This window comes from Lissotriton vulgaris, chromosome 4_1, assembly GCF_964263255.1.
Source record: "Lissotriton vulgaris chromosome 4_1, aLisVul1.2, whole genome shotgun sequence".
Lineage (NCBI taxonomy): Eukaryota > Metazoa > Chordata > Amphibia > Caudata > Salamandridae > Lissotriton > Lissotriton vulgaris.
The window spans coordinates 605,594,705-605,608,723 of record NC_141691.1 but is presented as its reverse complement, the minus strand read 5'-3'; the positions used below and the strand labels follow the sequence as shown (position 1 = coordinate 605,608,723).

Below are 14,019 nucleotides of genomic sequence, written 5' to 3'. Positions count from 1 at the left end.
AAAGGAGTGAAATAGCGTGATGCTGTGGAGAAGGAAGGTGAAAGGGTAGAAATTGTGACAAATGATAATTATCCAATTTCATTCGAAATACAGGTACTCTTCAAAGGCTTCAGATCCCTGAGCCAAAATGAGGGATCATCACATATCCCATTGTACTTAAGATTGTCTATATTGACACTGATATAAAAATATATCCAAATTAATGCGGGCAGTGTCAACTGAGGAAAGTAGAAAGTAGCCGTCGACGTTTCGACCCCACGCTACAATTGTAGGCGTACTTGTTGCCTTACATCGGGGTCTTCATCAGGGCAGGGTATATACAGGGTGCACTACAATTTCTGCGTGGGGTCGAAACGTCGACGGCTACTTTCTACTTTCCTCAGTTGACACCGCCCGCATTAATTTGGATATATTTTTAGATCAATGTCAATATAGACAATCTTAAGTACAAAGGGATATGTGATGATCCCTCATTTTGGCTCAGGGATCTGAAGCCTTTGAAGAGTACCTGTATTTCGAATGAAATTGGATAATAATCATTTGTCACGATTTCTACCCTTTCACCTTCCTTCTCCTTCACAGCATCACGCTATTTCACTCCTTTGACTTTGGGGCACTGTTATTTATCAAATGTATTGGTTTACTCATTGTGATTAATTTACAGTGCGTTGATTGTTTTTACATTTTCTTTAAATAAATTCAAACAATGGTACATTGTTTCACAGGGACCCCTCTTTTGTACATCATATAGCACCCAGGTCCCATGTGGAATCCTTTGGGTAAAACCCCCCTCCCTTATACTGGTCAAACCTCCTGGGCACCACCAGTTTAGTTCCTATGGGATTATCACACGTGTCCTCAAAATCCACTCCACCATTGACAGCTTGTCGTACACCACCTGCATGTTATTCCTTTAGCCTGCTAACTTTCCCATATTCATGATCCACCACAAAAAAAAAATGTATAGGGTTAACCTCATCACTCTCATTTTGTACTCGACTAGCCAGTATTTCCTTCTTTCAGCACGTCCGTTGTCCTTCAACGACCTACCTAATTATTATGGGCACCCTCATGTCTTCTGCAAATATCGGACGTGGCCACTAATCATTATTTTTTTGGTGTGTGTTAATCTAATTGGGGTAATAGAGGAAAAACAATACTGCAACACCTAGATTGTGTTTAGCTACCACACACCGGTCCACAGCTTAAAACCGCATCCTTGATGATCTGGCTGGAGGTGCTCACCCTGAGGATACTGGCCTGCTCTATACTACACTCCAAATACAGTTGGACTTCTTAATTTTTCCTATAACTTCTCTTGTTTTAAGGTATATCTTGCTGTAATGAGGATCAATCCACCTTTTTACAAACATTGAAAGGTTGTTAATTGACAACAAAACAATTGAAAACAAATGCCTGAACTAGTGTTGTATTGTGATTTTGCCCATCTGTATTGAAAATAAATGTGAAAAAAATATAAAAAGTACTTCACAAAACCCCACCCCCTTCGTTCCTCCTTCAGGTCATTTGCATACTGTCCTCACAACTTTGCACAAACCTTTGGATTTCTGATCTACCGACATTTTTTAATCACTCAACATATCAGCATTACCCCTAACTATGTTTCTTCCAATTTAACTGGTTATATCTATCACCTTATAGAAAGCTGCTGTTGTGGTTTTTACTGTTTAGTCCAATCAAATGACAATGGCTTTTATGTACGTGCACTTTGTACTTATAGTCGTCGCTTGCAGGTTTTCAAAACATAAAAATAAAAACCATTGTCATTTACAATGGCATTAGCTCAAACCCTCGTTAATGCTGCATTGCATGCTTGTTTCACACATCAACACACATGGATTAAGCTCTGGTGTTGGCTGTGCTCCTGTCGCAGCATATTGACAGCTACAGAGGACTGTACATGATGCAGAGAGCTTGACAGTCTAGTGAAGCATGCCTGATTGCATTACAAGCGTTGTTTGGTGATGCCTCAATGCAACGCTATCTTTCTCATTCCCTCACCCCTTTATTTGTAATCAGAGAATTTCTTCATGTTCTTAATTGTCAGGCTGCCCATTTGAAATGTGCCTCCTGGGCATGTGTGTTGTTTCATTTCCCACCAGTGTACTGTTAGCCCGTTTTGTTATTTGATTTCCTTTGTGCTTCAGTGTGTAATGACCCCGTTTGGTTGTGTTGACGTCTCTGAAAACCTGATCAACTCAATTGAAAGTCAAGTACAAACCTTGTTCCCGCGGACAAATCAATCGTGCTGCTAAAAATGGTGCAAAGGGGGGAGCCCTCTGGCTGTGTGATCTACAGAAAAGGCCAGAGCTGCTCTAGGCCGGAGAGATTTGCAGCAGAATGTCTATGCTGCGACCATGTGCTGTTCTAGAGGAGAAGCAGGGTGCAAAGTGTTGTAAACTATGTAATTGCTTTTCTCTATGGTTTACAATTGTACTCTATGCTCTATGTGCTCTGTTCTAGAATGGCTATGTGTCTGTGGACTCCAGGTTCTGCTAGGTCAGTTGGTTGACTGGTCAGCAGGCGCTGGTTCCTTCTCTGCTGTGCTAAGAATAAACTCCCTTATTCAGTATAACTTGCTGATGGCGTTTACTTACAACACAAAGCACCCCTGTTCTTGGTTTGTCCAACTCTGGAGGACCAGATTCTTGCCAGATATCCTGGATCTCGTCACGTGATGACTTTACAGGCAGTGAGTCTAAGTGGAAATTACTTCATAACCTGTTGAACCAGCCTACTGTGACCTACTGAACCCCAGGTCACAGCAGGACTTTAACAGACACTGAACTTAAAATTAAACCTGCATTTTTATCCTAATGCCATATATTTATTTATTATGAAAAGGACTTCCCTATATATCTGATATCAAAAGCATCACTTATTATTTTTGAAAAAGCACAAAATATTAAATTCTGTGAAGCCTTTTCTTCTTCTTCCTGTCATGGATTTAGCATGTAGAGTGGTGGGGGCAGCAAAGTGTTGCAGGAATTGATAATTTGACCTGTCGTGTAAAGTTATGCTTCTATGTACTAAAGCAGATTGCAACACTACTACCATTGCAAGTTGGTGTTATATGTGTGCCTGTGTGATGTACATGGTGTGTGCATATGAGTGAGCAAGAGTATAGTGGCTTCAGGGTCCATTTTGGAACCCCTGGCCTCTTTCTGTGCACAAGACTGAGGTGAGGTTGTTTTCTCAGACAGTGGAAGTATATTGCTAACTTTCCTGAAGCTTGGTGATCGAGAAATAGACACTGAAGTGAGGAAAGAGGAGATTTAAATTAGAATTTTTATCATGTCCTTTTGCTGAGAAGTCTTCAGTTAGCACTGCCTGTTGGTGGATGGTGAGGGTGAAGGCCAGTGGCTGCTCCTCCGCTATGGAAAGGAAAAAAAAAACTATAATGAACACATTTGATCATTTTTTTGTTTTTCCTTTCTTGCGAAGTCTTGAGGTGGGGCCAGGGGGATGACGAGAGGAGTGGTAAAGCACTGCCTTCAGTGCGCATTACTGTTTGGCTGTCTGTCTCAGGCTGGCCATACTGTCATGCGCATTGAAGCTCTCTCCAACCCATATGCGTTGCTGGGTTGGAGTGAGCAGGCACTGGCTTCCAGTCTTTCTGGGAGCACAAATTGAGAGCTCTCAGGCCAACCCTGAAGCTGATTTTATGCATGAGAGCTGCTTCAGGATTGGCTGCATGGCCGCAGGATCCTGTGAGAAGAGGAGCAGAAGAGCGGAACACGGCCAGCTGCTGGTAAGTTTTAAAAAGATATATGTTACGTTCCCAAAGGCCCTTATGCACCAACCTCCTACCCCGCCACTCGTCCAGTACACCGGCTGCTACTGGTGAAGGCTAGTACTGCAGTTTCTGTTGTTCATGTTGAGAAGGGTGCTTTAATTGAGGTAAGTCTTTCTCATCCTTCCTGATCACTGTCAGTGTGGCTGATGAGGAGCTGGGGGCAGAAAGTGCACACCTCTTAGTGCTTCCGTCCCGGGTTCTTCAAGCAGGAGGTTACCCTGCTATGAAGAGCTTCTCTCTGCACAAAGGCTTTGTCTGGAGGGCAACCTGGAGAGGACCGATGAAAAGAGAAACAACCCAAACGTGTTGCGAAAGTGCAGACCGAGAATCCACATCTTCTGTGTGCTTAACATGTATAACAGTGTGACCCGCTGACCTACTTGTTCTAGTTCCAAGTTATCTGCAGCTAAGGAAGGGAGAGCTCCAGAGAGTGCTCAGAGGAATACTGTGCAACCAGAGCACGTGTCTTCCTGACAGGCAGCTTCCCTGGGGTGAGGGGACATCACCTGGAATCTGACTTTGCTGTAAGAAGCGAATTTCTGAGCCAAAGTGTCTAAAATACAACCTGCTGCTGATAGGGAGAATGCGCCTGCCAACCCTGCAAATGTGTGAGTGACCTGAAGTGCCAGAACAGTTTGACCCCAGAACTGTGTGGGTTTCATGGCTAAAGGAAGGGTTGGGAGAGTGATCTGCATGCCCAAGGCTTGTGGGCAGCAGCCACTCTTTGGAAGCAGTACCAGGAGGGAAACGCAGTCAGTGGTTGTTGCCCCCGCCATCAAAAAGTTGTGCCTGAGGCACGGCATGCCACTTTCAAGAAGTTTGCGCCCGAGTCGGAGTGCACTGCAGATCATTTTGTCCCCAAGATGTATTCGGCTGCCAGAACATTAATGCCCAGGGTGGAGCGTGCAGCCAAGGCATCTGTGCCCTAGGTGGAGTGAGGTGCCACCCAGAGGTTTTGCCTAGGTGGTGCTACCTCCACCCTCCAAACCTGTGTTGGAGTTGTGCAGTCACTACAACTCAGACCCTGCTGTGACTGCTCTCATGCTGCTGTAACCTTTGTCCTTGGTGGCCTGCCTACTGCACCTCACTGACAATCTAGAAGAGGTCCACTGTTGCCAGAATCATTGCCAACTTGTGAGGACTTTGGATGACTGATCCTGCTGTTGTCCTGCTGCCATCCTCCCTCAGATTGAGAGTCGAGCCTCCAGCTGGCACATCCCCTCCCAAAAGCGAAAGTGAAGTGAGACACATTGTGTAGGTGCCCACAGAAAGCAGGAAAATAGAATCTGAGGCCAGTACTGTGGTGAGACTGTTTAACCACATGCGTGCGGCGGTTATTTTTGCGCTGTGCGGCTTTTTTCCAAAAGCCGCGTTACATGACGAGCTCAGCTCGTCATCCGCACACGACCACCGTGGCTGATGACGAGCTGAACTCGTCATCAGCAGCAAAGGGGTTAATAGCAGAGCCTTGCTTGTGAACCAAGGGCTAATGTGAATTCTGGGTAGACCTACCAAGACCTATCAACGGAGAGGAAGACACCTAGAGTGGGGCAAGATGGGGGAGAACACAAGGTACTGTAGCGCAAGCACCAGTTCAGGAATTGTGATTGTTTTATGTGGTCTGATATTATGTTTTAATATTAAAGTAGTGATCCTTTACCAAAGTAAAGCACTGGGTCGGACACTCAGTTATTGTGGTGCCGGATTATTGTCATCTGCTGAGTTTGTGCATCTTCACACTACCTCCTTGGGAGGCCTGAGACTGCTCCAGCTGAGATTCAGGTGCTAAAGGGGGCTCTACTTGCCCAGTTTGAAGAGCCATGATAGGATAGGCCCCGGGACTTCGGAGACAAAAGACCGAGCCCCCCATGGCCGAGGCACAGTAGCCCCTACTTGACCCCATGACCCCAATGAATGAGGTCTGACATTAGGAAAGGACATTGGAGCTTGTGGTGATTTATTTTTTATTTTTTTAATACAATTCTTAAAACATTTTCCAAAATACACAGAAACAATGAGTACCTGTTATATAAATCCAAAAACAGAAAAGCATATTGACATGAACAACATCATCTTCTTTACTGTCCTTGGTTTTTTCTTATTCCAATTGTATATTTTGTGATACAATTATAAAATAAAAATAGGCTAGAGCACCCTTGTTGAAGGAGACATAGTCCACACTATATTCAACCTAGTAAAGTAAAAGTCTAGAGTGCAAAGTTTGAGACTGTATTGTGAAGCACTTTGATACAAAGATGTTGGCATGTGGCCTAGTTTGCCTTATGGAATCCGAGGTCGTTTATAGAAACCGACAGAGAAGAGATCATTATTATGCTGGGCAGCATCTTGTGAAAAACATGTTCATGCAAAATGTAACCAGCGTAATTGAATGAAGCTTACGGCCTTGAACGTGAAACGCGCCTTATGCTGAAGTGTTAGTACAGTGGAGATGCAAAAGAATGGATTTAGAACATAGAGCAAGTTTACTAATTCAGCAGGTTTGTCCTTTCCATCTCTAAAAAAAAAAAAAAAAACACGTCATCAATAAGCACTTTGTACCTGTCTCGGAATTCGGAGAGAGTGTTGGCTAAGCACGTGCATAAGAATACACGTGTTAGGCACCTTCACTTTTACTGCGTCCTCTTTTCTTCTCTGGTCCTGTGAAGCTTCCTATCAGTTAGACTCCAGAGATGCTTGTGAATACATAGCATGTGTACAATAGAGCGCACGAGGGCGTAGCTAGCTATACTGCAGCATGTGTGGGGGCCTTGGCTTTGAGGGGCCCACTGCACCCCAAATAGAGCTTTACTTTTACTACCAACCCAGGGCATAAAGGGCGGATTTCCATGCTTGCATGAGGCCTCCCAAGCACTTCCAGTGAGTGCAGATGATAAGATAACCCTGCACTGTCTTCTAAACCTGGAAGGATGGCTTCAAAAAGATGACGGGTAAAGTATATGGACTATCAGTTTGTTCTCCTGATATGGAACAAGTTTGAGATCTATCTATTATGAAGGTTGAAACAAAACCACATTGTGCTGTTTCTTGAAATATTTTCTCTGATGGAAAGAACATGCATGAAGTAAGTATGCTGTGACATGACTTGGCATAATTTCAGTTGCGAGTAGTTCATCCAGTCACGTTTTTGATTTGCATCCTGATACTTGTAGTATAAATACATGAAAAAGCATAACTGTGGATGCTGGCAGTTTTCTCATACAACTGGTAGTGGTGATACAGTGTTACTCCAAGTGTTACATGCGTGGTATTCCGATGTGACTGATCATATAATCAAAGAGTAGGGTTGAGGCCCCTAGGTAGCCTTTTGATGCACATATCAATGTGACTGACATCCAGGTGTATATCTCTAATCACTTTCATGGCCTGTGTGTGGGACTATCAGATTTGTAGTTGCTGCTGCGACTGACTGTTTTCTAAAGGGCAGGTCAGAGGAGAGGATAGTTAACAAGCATTTGCAATGCAATCGGTCTCACCTTTGAGACCTTATATGTATTTAGTTATGCAGCACATTAGCCTGGGTGCTGAAACATCTACTGTTCTTTAACATGGAGGGAAAGTAAGCACCAAAGTGTGTGACAGGCCAGGTATGGGAACACATGGAGAGAAATATTGCCATTCGGCGGAAATTGGTATAATCCAAAGCTCTGTTTTTAATATAAAATCAGGGCCTTCGGGGGTCATATCACTGAAAATACAAGAGATGAAAAAAATATTATTGTCTACAGGTGCTCGTAGAAGACAATTTCTATGGACTGGAATCTAGAGAATGCTAAAGTGATTCTGGTATTTTGCTGACCTCTGCTGGCTGTTTTCTATCAAGAAAGTTAAATAGAGACAGTTGCCTGAAAAGGTAAAAATAAAAAGGAAAGACCCTCAGTAGAAAGCAATTCTGGTATTTTACTGACCTCTGCTGGTCGTTTTTCATTTAGACAGTTAAATACAGGCAGTTGAACAGAAAAAAAGTCCCTAAGCGGAAGCAGACATGTCCTAGGGCTGATCTCCAGAGCCCACAAAGAACATACAGACATAAGTATATACTAAAGTATATACAAGAGGTCGTGAATGCTCGACCTAAAAAATAAGCAACTCCCTAGCGTATGTTTCAATGAACACAGACTCCAAATCATATTTGGTGTCTGGAAATGGACAAGGAGGGGAGCTTGATGCCCCCAAAATGGTCAACATGCGAAGCAGCCAGACGGGTTGGGCGAGTAGGAGAAGCCCTGCAAGACTTGTGCCTTTGACCAGGACCGGGGGCAAGGCCTCACAGTCTCCCAGCTGGGTAAAGGGATAGAATATTTGGACTTCAAGACCAGCGGTACCTGTAGCACCAGTGCCTGCCTGCTTGCCAAAACCCATGTGCTCTTTGCCAGCTCCCACCAAGCAAAAGCAAATACTCCACTTCGAGTGGGAGGGAGCTGTCAAAGTGCTTCTTCCTGCTGGAAGCAGATGTTTCATCACTTTACCTGCTGGCAGGGACAGAGATGAAACTATTGCTCTGCACACAGGGAGCTGCATTTTCATCAGCTTCCTATGTGAAATAGCAATGCAGGCTCTCGCAGGAGGCGATGAGCCTGCTGGGACTGTGGAGTCCTTGAGCCTTCCACCGCGGTCCCTAATATGGACACTGGGTGCCCTGGGTAGGCTCCAGGGCACCCCGGGAAACCCTCCCCATTGAATCATGGCCAGGACCCCGGGGATGGGGTCCCAGGTGCAGAAATTGGGCCCCCCTCCTCACTGAAATTATGGTGGCCCCCTCCCCCATTTTAAAGGGAGAAAAAATAAAAATAAAGGGCAGAAAAGGCAAAACAGAGGGCACTGAGACACTCGCACACATTCACAGACCCACTCACACACTCATGCACCCACTCACAGATATATATAGATCCCATACTTATCAGTGAGAGACTGACATGTAAAACGGAATTTGCAGTTTATGTGTTGGAGTGTCCATGTGGGTTGTGGTATATCGGCAGCACTAAACTGCCAGTCCACAAGCGGATAATCCAGCACATAAGTGCAATCAACAACAAGTATCACGCCTACCCAGTAGCCAGGCATTTACAATATTTTGTTATTGACGTAATTCCACCCCTGAGAAGAGGAAACCGAGCGGTCAAACAAGATTTATTTTATTTTATTTCTAAAGTTTTATATAGCGCGAACTTGATCCCGAAGGATATCAGAGCGCTTTACAATTTGAGGCAAAGGTAACAAATCAGAACATTAGTCTGGGTTGAATGCCAGTGAAGACTTTTTTACATGCTTATAAAGAGTATCCGGAGATATTAGGTAACGTGTATATATAGTTAAGTTAGTTCCATCTCACTTAACTACTAACATGAGATTCTATATATTCCATAAACAGAACCCCTCCTTGCATAGTAACATTATTTTAATTATTTAATTAGCACTGTGCACTTTTCTGCACCGATAGTGGGTCAGTAGGGTGATTCTTACGCACTGTTTAGAATTAAGACCTAGGTGACTACAACTATAAATAGTTTTGCCTCAGCCCACTTGGGCTTAATTTTGATCAACTATAGCAACATGGATCAACATTTATGTTTAATATGTTTGTTTTAAACAATGTTCTTAACTACAAAGTGCAATAATGATGATGGTATCTATATACCCAATGCAATTTAGTAAAAAAATACTGGAATTTTTAGCTTTTACAAATCCAATTTGGGAATGTTTTAATAGATTTTAAATGCTATTCGGTAGTACCATTATATTTACTTTTATGCAAATTGTTTTTATCATTATATTTATACATTTATGTATTTATTGTGATATTTATTCGTATGCATATTTGCACCATATTTGCACCAAGTGAACCTCTTGTTGAGTAGTTAATCCCCAGTCCTGTAATAAGATTTTAAAATACATAAAGGGGGCAGGGTAGGGGTACCATGCTCCCTTATGCCTGGTGGGGGTCACCTCCTGGCCATAAACGTATTATTTTTTTTAAAGGGATCCGCCGTCCGGTTTAAAAAAAAGAAAAACACAGGCACCCCCCCTTTTAGCCGTTTCGCTGCGGCCGGAATTCCACATGCGCGGTTCGGTCGGCCCCTGCCCCGCCTCCGCACACGCCCACTGTGATGTCAGAAGGCCGGGGCCGTGCGACGCACGGAAGAGGTTAAATAAATAAGCCCCCCCACCACCAGGGGTGTCAGCGCAATGTTATTTGTTAATGGGTAGTGTGTTGTGACCCCCCCCACTACCCCCCCCACCCCACCGCCTGAGCCTTGTTTAGGCCCCTAGAACCCAATTGTGTGTGTCCAATTGATATATTATGGGGACCGGACATGCTGCCCTTTCCAGAGCCGTACACCATCCTCTGACCCCATATCCTGGACCTGATGATTGCTGTATGCGAGGGACCCAATCATGGAGATACTAGTGATACTAGTTACTACTAGATACTAGTGAGGGCAGGAAATGCAGAATACACATCAGTTGACTGCATCAAGAGAATCATCATTAAAAGTTACACTTTGCAACTATTGATTAACTCTTTCTAGCAGTGCTGAATTTAGAGGTGCAGTGGTATTCAAGGAAATATGCTATCTAACCTGGAAATGGGCTAGTTAGCCATGTTAAATCATGGAGCATGAGAAATAATATTCAGTGGTTGCTTCTTTTGAATGCCTGTTTACCTGGGAAACTTAGATTTGTGATGAACCTCTTTGGGTTTGCTCAACGTGTTAGTATTCCACGGTTTATCGTTGAGTAGCCACTGTATTCGAAATTTAAATATATCCGATATACGTACTGCCATACATAATACTGAATTGTGCTCCGATTGATTATCACAAATCTCTGGATGGCTAAATGCTTGCTGATGGAAGCTTTAGAGAATGGTTTATTGCCCATATCCCTGGGCTCAATTAGCTATTTTCACTCCCCTTGTCCTCTAACCAATTTACATATCTAAAAGCCTGTCGAATGATTTCTTATGATTGCATACAGAAAATGCTCTTAACCTTTGAAAAGAAACACGATGTTCCCTCATCATTTTTTCTTTTCTCTTCTAGAAAAAACCACTGTCGTCGATAATAAAAGAAGTCTCCGATGGGTAAGTGATGATCAAAATTTGTTTTCTAATTTAACGTCTTAACATACATCATACATAACAAAAAATATACCTTAGTCTGTAAAGTATATTCTGAAGTGCACATAACCAGGGGGATGTTTTTTCGAAAAATGTCTTCCCTATTCATTGTTCGATATATTACATGAAACAGTGAATTTATGGTGTTAAAAAAAAGTCTCAATAACACTTCACTGACATACAGAACAAGCGATGCTTGTTTCGGTAATGGTGCCTCAAACTTAGTTCTGAATACTCTGTTTGAAGGTTTCATGCTACTTGGATATTTGTAATAGGAGTGGGTGTAAATGTAAATTCGCTCTCAAGAGTTAATGAAATTGACAATATTTGCACTTTTTGCGGTGTCCATTTTGCAAAACTTTTCTAGCCAGTGGAAATGGAAATGTCTGTATGAAAAAGTTTTCCACTGAAAACTATTCCTGCAAAATCTATCGGGCAAGAATTTTTTTCCTTAAAATGATTTTTTCTCTAAGTAGTCTTGGCAAACGCCTACTTTTGCCGCACATATTCCCATAAAATCTGTATAAAAAACATTTGTAAATGTGGCACAGTTTTGAAAGAAATTCATGAAGATTTTGAAGTTGAAATTCTCGAATTTGCACACTCCTTTTGCGCACAACCTATAATGTGTTTTTAATCCACTCAGGTCGTATTTATTCTGAATAATGCAATACCTAGTACTCTCACTGCCTTCATTTTTACATTTTTGAACCCTATATTATTGTACTGGCAGGTCTATGTGAAAAAGCAAATCTTGTATGATAAACCTTTAACCACAGAGCTTGTAATTCATTCATGTTATCACATGTATGTACAACAGACTTGAAGCGAATGGAGTGAACTGTTCATTTAAAAGTTGTAGGAAGTAATATTCTGCTTTTGGAATACAGATTATTTTACCAAACCTTCTCCGATTTAGGATTGGGGAGGGCAAACAACAAAATAGCCAAAAGTGAGTGAAACCCAACCCAGAGTTTGCAAGCCCAATTTAGTATGGGAATTGGTGACGTGCACCAACAATTCCCCTTTATGTATGCATTTTGAGGAGACTCACACAGGTCTGTAGTAGTGTGCATTGAAATCTACACTACATATCGTGAACATTCATGCTGTTCCATACTTATTCCTGAGTATTGCCCGAAGCACAGACAACCTGCAATAAAATGGGTGACAGAAATTTGTCTTTGTACATTGAAGTATTTTCTGATTTTAAATAAGTAAAATATATTGCTATATATAGAAAATTTCTCAACAAACAAATGATGGACGGAATGCTGAACAAAGCAAACATTCACTCCGGGTCACAGATCTGGGTTAAATCCATTGTTTTTTGCTTGCCACGCCAAACCAGTTTAGACCCAGCCATATGCAAATCCGTCTTGACCCTGCTCCCCAGGGGATGAGTTCAGCCCGAACTGGCAGGCCAGGTCCTTCCTGGACCAGAAACAAGCACCCTGGGACTGGTTTTGGGGTACCCCCTATATCAACCAGGCTAGGTTGAGTCCGGTGGTGTAGTGAGCCTGGGACCCACTTCTTGGCATACCCATCCTACTTACGGCAAAAAGTACTGTGCAAACAGATGATGGATGGAATGCTGAACAAATCAAACATTTACCCCAAGTCTCAGATCTGGGTTAAATCCATTGTTTGTATGGAGCAGGGTCCAGACTTATTATCTTATGGCTAGATCCAAAATAGGGGGTGTGGTGAGTAAAAAAGAAAAACTGGATTAAACCCAGATCTGTGACTAGGGGTGAATGTTTAATTTGGTCAGCATTCTTTCCATCTTCTCTTCTTTTTGCTTTTGCCTCTCTAAGTGGGAGGGATATGCCCAGACATGTATGTGTCCTGTTCTCACTGTGCCTCTGGATTCAAGCGAGCCGAGTTGATGAGGGGTGATACCCCGAAGACCGTCCCAGGATACTTGTTTTCACTTCAAGGAGGACCTGGCTTGCTAGTTTGGGCTGGACTGTTCCCCTTGGGAGCAGGGTCAAGACTGAGTTGCATATGACTGGTACCAACCTGGCGTGATGAGCAAAAAATGATGGATTCAACCCAGATCTGTGACTGGAGTGAATGTTCTATTTGTTCAGCATTCTGTCCATCATGTGTTCTTTTTGCCATATATAGAAAAGCATTTTGTTAAACTCCAGAAAATGGAGAGGATTATTAGTAGTGTGTTCATCACATCTGCCAATGTACCTTAACCTTTTTAGTGTCAAAGTTACATGTTTAACAGGGGTTGAAAAACTGTTGGAAATGTGTGTGAATGAAAGACAATGACTGTGGATGTTCACCACATTTCCAGTGGTGCCTGCTCTGCCAGTCCAGTTGGAACACACATGCACACAACCGTACCCCATAACCTACATCTCAGAAATCCACCGTAGCTGCACATTTTCACCAGTGCTAAATTCCATCCACAGGTTTACATGTTTACAACTCTGTGTTATACGAACTGGCATTAGACATTTTTACTTCCCATTTTGACTTTTTGCGCATTAAGATGTTCGAAAACCTTTGTGAATAGGAATGGAGCTTGAAAAGAAATGAATGCAAGTGTGGGCACCTGCTCAATGGAAACCCTGGCTTCCTTAGAATCCAGTCAAGCAAGACCAGGGTTATACAGCAGAAGGAGGAGCACATGTTCTCGTGCATTCGGTTGATCAATATCCTATCACTCAGACAAATGTATTTTGAATAGTTATCTCAAATCATTTCAACCTGGTGAAAATCCGTAAAATTCTCTCTTGCATCAACTGGTAATATTTGACCACTGTGACTATCCACAGATCACAAGCCAATAAGTGATTACTGTGTAGTAACTAGGTCAAAATTATTTAATCAAATTAGATTATAGTCTCACAATGTTGCTCAAAAGTAATCCTTCTTTTAAAGTATGAGATCAGCTCATGCCCATGCACGCAAGATAGCAGACCTCCTATCTTCTTGTTCTCAAGACATGCATTTTATTTCTGAAACCTGGTTTTCACCTACATCACCACAATTATTAGAAATTCTAATACTTGATTGTTACACCTTTCATCGTAAGGACAGATCACAA

At 42.6% G+C, this 14,019-nt stretch overlaps 1 protein-coding gene across 2 annotated transcripts in view; it reads left to right on the top strand.

Annotated features, from left to right (window-relative positions):
* The window catches only part of ELMO1 (engulfment and cell motility 1), a 1,507,126-nt gene that overhangs the window by 331,800 nt on the left and 1,161,307 nt on the right, over positions 1–14,019 (top strand). For both annotated transcript variants that reach the window (XM_086964835.1, XM_086964834.1), the window contains one exon: positions 10,879–10,919. In XM_086964835.1, the coding sequence (XP_086820961.1) occupies positions 10,879–10,919 (41 nt within the window). The remainder of the gene's footprint in view (positions 1–10,878; positions 10,920–14,019) is intronic.